This window comes from Lolium perenne, chromosome 6 (assembly GCF_019359855.2).
Source record: "Lolium perenne isolate Kyuss_39 chromosome 6, Kyuss_2.0, whole genome shotgun sequence".
NCBI lineage: Eukaryota > Viridiplantae > Streptophyta > Magnoliopsida > Poales > Poaceae > Lolium > Lolium perenne.
Window position 1 is genome coordinate 16,691,661 of NC_067249.2, and position 6,887 is coordinate 16,698,547.

The window sequence follows — 6,887 nt, forward strand, 5'->3', positions numbered from 1 at the left end:
CATCAACTTAATTTAGCTGACGATACGAAATGGGCTTAGTAATAGAGGTGTTTTTGCAGTATTGAACGGAACCACCTGAGCGTACCAAATACTACTGCAATCCAATTCTGGAACGTGCACTCTTGCATTTAAATGGACGACGTGCATCTTTGTAGGATCAGATTTTGTACAATAATTATATGTACTTATTATTTCTCCGCATTATGCTACTTGAGACTGATTTTATACTAATTGATCATTCTCTGCATTCAATCTTCTTTTCTGAAGACAAGCATGCGCCTAATTTTTTGACTGCTTTCTACAACATAGATTTTAGCCGCAACGCGCGGGGTATTATCTAGTTAATGGAAAACCACACACGCCTCGATGCCACCAGAGAAATGAACATCTTCATTCAATAGTTATCTTCCTTCCACACCCGATGAACAGCTTCCACGAGTTTCTCCTTCTGTATTGGCTTAGTCAGGTGGAAATCCATCCCTGCTTGGATGGTCTTCTGCAGCTCCTCCTCCTCAGAGTGTGCAGTCAGCGCGATGATTGGGGTATGGATCCCGTAACGGCTTTCTTCCCCGCGAATGCGCTTTGTCGCTTCGTAGCCGTCCATCACCGGCATCTGAAAACAAAGAAGATCGAGCAGTGTCAAAACCGTCATCAGAAACAAAAGATTGAATTGACTTGTTTGGCATCGACAAATGGAAAATGTACCTGGCAATCCATGAATATCACGTCGTAGGGCAAGACCAACTGTTTCTCTGAAGCAGCACCACCACTTGCAATCTCAAGAGCATTGATGAATATTGCCACAGCTTCGGATCCATCCGCTGCTACCACAACTGTTGCACCCATAGTGCGCAGCATTTTCTTTTGGATAAACTGCAGCACCCTCGTGTCTTCCACCAACAGGACGCGCTTCCCTTCCAGTGGCTTGGCATCTTCAAGCTTGGGCAGCTCCTGGGGCACTACCGCCGCCGCCGTGGTTTCAGAAATGGTTTCAGACGACGCAGCAGTGGCCTCCAGAGGCTTGTCGTCTCCAAGCATGGGCGGCTCCTGGGGCACTGCTACCGCAGATGTGATTTCAGATGACGCGGCAGTGGCCTGATCCGCCGCTGGCAGCTCATTGATGGCGATCCCGACCTGATGCGACTGTTGTTGCAGAAACGGAGAGGCCTGGAGCTCTCTCATGACCTGGAGGAGCTTGCGCAGCCGGGAGCCGTGGATCGGCTTGCGCAGGTCCATGTCGCAGCTTGCCGCCTCATTGAGCCTCCTCAAATCCTCGGAGGAGGTCTTGAGGTCAGTAATGCATGCCACCCTGCACGGAACTTGGTTCTTGATCCTCGCGAGGCTCGACGCCTCCTGGAGGATCTCATTGAGCCTCCCACCGGAGACGTCGACGACAACGAGTAGGCCGAAGGGGTGGAGGTGCCCGGCGTGGTTGCCGCTGCTGTTCCGTAGGACCTGGGTGACCATCTCTTTGGAGCTGAAGCACCGGTCAGCTACACCGTCCAAGTCATCACTTCCGCCCTGTGACGAACAGATCGACGCTGGCCTAGACGGCGAGGCACCCACGGCGGCGCGTGCCTTCTCCATTGTATGGGCGAGGAGCTCGGCACGCGTGACGGGCCAGACCTTCATCCCGACGTTCTCCATCCATGTCTGGAGGATTCGCCGGGTCTCGTCCCCATGGACTAGGAGGACGCACTGCCCACCCTTGAAGCATCCAGGCTCCTTAAACAGGGATGGCACCGCCCTCCCGTGCTCGATGGGCTCTTCAGCGTCGTTGATCTTGAGGAAGACGTTTAATCTGAAGCATGTTCCCGCTTCTCCTGGCTCTTTGTCCTTGATGCTTATTTCGCCACCCATCAAACGTACCTTATCAAAACAAGAACAACAAATAAGGTACAACATTGTAAGAAATGCAAAGTAAATTAGAAAACATCACAGCCTGCAAAGTTATAGATAGCCAAACCAAAAAGTACACTAATACACAATACCTTGTGCAGTTGTGTTATTTACAAAAGCAACATAAGTGTTTCTCTAGTTTTTAAACCTAATGAAAAAATAGCTTTTGGATCAATATGTAGCCATCCTAATTTACAAAGAAAAAAATATATATGCCGTTAGTTTTACTAAAGCTGCAAAAGGAAAATGAGTATAAATTTTACTAGTCTATAATTTATGCATCTGGTCATACAACTGTTTGATTGGATCACAGTAAAAACCAAAGGATTTTCAGGACTCTAAAACGCAATATTGCAATTTCATGCCCATTTGAATTCTATGGTATTTTTATTTCTTTGATTGCATCACAGAAAAAACAAATTGTTTTCTAAAGAATCAAAGAATCATTTCCATGAAGGTTGAGTGGATATAAAAATTATCATCAATATAGTGCAAATGAATCCTTAGAAAAAATTCCTTATGTTATTAAGTCCTACGATCAAGCAGCAAACATAGAAAATTTTCTATGAATTACAATCCTCCAAATTTCCTATGAAAATTCTTTTAATAAAATAGAGCATTAGAATCACTATTCTAATTGTGGTAGTTTAACATGAATAAATAATATAAGGATGGAAGCCACTTACAATGGATTGCACGATGCCTAAGCCTAGGCCGGTGCCACCATGCCCTTCATTTACTTGAACGTAGTTTTCAAACACAGATTCCCTTTTTTCCTTTGGAATCCCAACACCTGTATCTATTACCTCAAAGTAAAACTCAATGGCGTTAGGATCATTCTGAAGAAGTGATCGGCGAGCATTCTGCTCTGCACCTTCTTCCCTCGTTCCTAGCAGCCACCGACAGAACATGCTTGCATGCCAGCGGGGGGCGAACCTAGATGGGGTGCTGATCATGGAAGTCCTTCCGATAGGACGGTTGGCCCAGGCGCGGAGCACGACGTGGCCGTCGTGCGTAAACTTGATGGCATTTCCAAGAAGGTTGTCGAGGATCTGTTTGAAGCGCTTGCAGTCACCGATGACAGCATCGCATCGAAGAACAGAGAAGTCACATGGGTCCCAAACCACCTCAATGCCTCTAGACATACCGACGACGTTCGCCATGTCCATGGATTCTTCAAGGACGTCGGCCATGCTGAACTGCACCTCCTCCAATTGCATCTTCCCGGACTCCACCTTGCCCATGTCTAGTATGGTGTTAAGTATATCTGAAACACACGTGTTACATATATGGGCTTAATTAACATATGTTGAACAAAGGAACTTATTGCGCATCCGAGTACATACATAACCAAAATGGAGTCTCAGTGTGCTCCTACATCCTAAAACGTACACAACCAAGATGAATCGTACATTTGATAAGATATTAGCCTAGCTCTTTAATAGACAAAGACTAAACACATGGTGTGGCTAACATGAATGCGACCATCTATGTGAAATCGTGAACTACTCAAAACATTATATATATTCTTTCTTGGGAACTAAATAAAATTGCGTGCTGTAGAAACTGCGGACTATATTTTTTCTACTGGAAAAAAGTACAACTTAACTATTGCACACTTTACAAATAAAAATTGTGAACTCATTATCTATGCAATCTCACTTTATATGACGTGCAAATCTGTAGTGACGTGATTACATAAATTAGCTAAATTGCCATGGACGGATCACATCTTGAAAAAAAAGGTGGCAAGTATACTTGCCATGCATGGTACCTAGGGAGATATATGGATGTATGGAACTGACCAAAGAGTTTGTTGGTGCCAATCTCCATCTGGTCGAGGTAGTAGGTGAGGTTGGGGTTTGCCCGCGCCTCCGTCCGGGAGACAACAATGAGTCCGGCGACAGCGGCGAGCGAGGAGCGGATGTCGTGGATGGCGGACGCGAATGCGTTGCTCTTATTCATGCTCTTGCGCTCTGCCTGCTGGAGCGCTTCCTTCTGCCTCATGAGCTCACCCTGGAGCGCTGCCTCCCGCGACCCCCACCACCACAGCGCCCTTGCCATGAAGAAGCACGCCACAGCCGTCATGGCCGCGAGCAAGCACACGACAGAGACCACAGCCACCCCTATCTCAAGAAACATGGTCTCCTTTTGCCACACCAGCCGGAGTCCCTGAAGAAGAAAGAGATGATTAGAGAATCAGTTATGGATAAATGCAATTTTGAGGCTAACAACGTAAAATTTTGTTTGGGTGCACCAACTAATCCGTGGATAATTAAAACTCGGTTTCCGTAACATCTAAAATATGCGTTTTTGGAAAAACGGGCCACAGATATTTTTGTGAAAACGTGTTTTACCTAAGGAAACACGATTTTCACGATGAGAAGGCCGGCCGCAATGGCGACTGTCCGGCGTCCGCGCGAAGTCCCCGACGATGCGCCACTGGCTTATGCACGGCTGAGCCTGCCGAGGCTACGGCCACGTTACTGTTGGCTGCAGAGTAGGCTTAATTACCGCTCGCCGCTAGCTAGCCCCGTTGCCGGCTTGAGCATCACCGCACGAATCCAGCAATTAATTCTATCGGATTCCTTTCGTATCTGCATATATGTGCAAATGGTTGATTTGCTTGTAATTAAGGAGCACAGCCAGCCTGGTGTTCGGTGTCTTTCACTTGGAAAATAATTCCAAATACAGAAATTCTCTTCCCCGTGATACTCGCACTCAATTAATTTTCTATAAACTAAGCCATAATCTACGCTACCCAAACAACCACTAAATGTATAAGTGTATGTCGCAATTCTACATCTCAAAAAGATGTGATGCGATGCGTGTGCTACCGGCGGTTTCACGTGCCTGGGCCATAGTATGGTATGGGCCTCCGCCCTTCTACCATGCTAGATTCACCCCTGTTAGATATGTTATATATGGAGTATGTGTATATTTCCTATTAAAAAAAGTACGTTGGGATGCTGCATGCTTCTCTAATAAAAGAATGGATGATGCATGCACACGTACCAGGTGTACTCCCCTCGAGAGCTCGAAGCTCGTGCACGCGACTGTGTACTCCTTTTGGTGAGACCCGATCCTGACGTCGTGGAGCTCTAGCTTGGGAGCATCAATGGTGGATGTGGTGCATTTGATATCTAAGAACTGATCCTCCATCTTCTTCTTCTTCGCGTCAGAACCAACGACCAAAGCTTTATAACCTGTAGACGTGTTGTGCTTAGTGTCGATGATCGAGTAATATGCCTCCACAGTGCCGAAGCCTACAGCGGCTCGATCGGTGATCGGTAGAATGTCCTTAATGGGGACGGAGGCGAAGACCACGCCGGCGTCGCCGACTGGTGCGGAGAAAACCACCATCTGAACGCTTGGGCGGGCCAATCCGGCCCCGAGGGCCACCAGTGAGCCGCTCTTGGTGTCCGCTAGAGCCTGTGCGGCGTTCGGCATGTGCTTCGGCGGCGGCACTGCCGCGACGGGTCCGACAGGGCTGCCGGTCACCGGATCAACGGCCTGCTTGTACCACTTGCCGCGGCGGCTGACGAACATCTTTTTGGACCGGCTGTCCTTTCCGCGGTAGTAGGTGAAGGCGGAGCCGTCGGAGCCGGCGTATGACATCTCGGCCACGTGTGGCTGCATTGCGAAAGCCATGAACAAGTTTTGTTCCACCTGACATGTCAACACGTATCGGATTATACATGAGTAATTCGGAGTACAGTAGATTTTAACTAATTTAGCCCTACATAGGTGTGTACATCTTCTTTTGGGAGTGTTCATAATTATCAAATTAACATGGTACGAGCAGGCCATATTTTTCCAACTAAGAAAATATTTTTTTGCATACACACATAATATTTACTCAATATTTCAAAATATCTTCTTAAATGCCCAAATTTATTACAGTATTTTTTCTTTGCCACCTAACATGTCAACATATACCGGAATATACATGAGTAATCCATGAGAGTAGATAATTAACTCTTCGTACAACATATATGCAGGAATATACATGAGTATTTTTTTTTGTTTGCCACCTAACATGTCAACCCATGCGATGGGTGTACAAAATCCACTCTCATAGTAGAATTAAACTAATTTATCTCTTTGTACATGTTTACATCTTATTTTTGGACGTGTTCATAATTATCAAATTAACATTGTATGAAGAGGTCATCTTTTCCATCTAACAAAATATTTATGGATAATAATTGATCAATATTTCAAAATATCTGCATAAATGCCTAAATTTATCATAGTATATTACATTGTACAGTACAATGATTAGTACATATTACGTTTCCATCTAAAGATTGTGTTCCGAAAGGAAAGTGCATAATAATTACTAATTAGTCGTGCATGCATTGCAAAATATTTTTACAACTAAGAAAACATGATTTGCGTACACATATAATTAATCAATATTACAAAAATATATTAATTAATGCTCAAATTTATATCACAAAACATATACCAGAGTGATTATGTTTTTTGAAGTTTTATAAGATTGTGTTTAGAAAGGAAAGTGCATCAACATTAGTCATGCATGCATTGCCAAAAAAGAGCATAACAAAATCAAGGCACTTACGCGAGATAAGCGATTCCTGTTGCTCGTAGCCGCTAGGTAGTCTGCAACTACGAAGGCGGAATGGTTGGCTGCTAGGATAGCCTGCATGCCGCCGACGACGTGGTCCAGCGACGCGTACATGTTGCTCGACATAGCAGCACTAGTTTCTTCTTTTACATGCCTAGAGACGGAAATGTAGACCAGAGCTACCACGAGAATGGTCGCTCCATGGGCAACCTGCATATGCATACACAGTTGGGGCCTCTTAATATAAACATCAAATAGCAATACATGTATATATAATTAAGTGTTTCCAATAGACAATTAAGTGTGTCCAATAGATAGTATCCAAAAGCAATGTACATACTAAATAATTTATAAATATCATTGCCAAACCTAAACATACTTTACGAATGGGTCTACT

The 6,887-nt window shown here is 45.0% G+C and overlaps 1 protein-coding gene across 1 annotated transcript; it reads right to left on the minus strand.

Moving 5' to 3' along the window:
• Positions 1-394: 394 nt before the first annotated feature.
• On the minus strand, positions 395-6,616 carry LOC127310733 (probable histidine kinase 2). The gene is made up of 7 exons (XM_071822036.1): positions 6,485-6,616; positions 4,915-5,568; positions 3,705-4,071; positions 2,586-3,166; positions 1,063-1,869; positions 706-1,011; positions 395-613 (listed from the first exon to the last, which is right to left on the minus strand). The coding sequence occupies exons 1-7, from the start codon at positions 6,614-6,616 to the stop codon at positions 395-397; spliced, it is 3,066 nt and encodes a 1,021-aa protein (XP_071678137.1).
• Between the last annotated feature and the right edge of the window lie 271 nt (positions 6,617-6,887).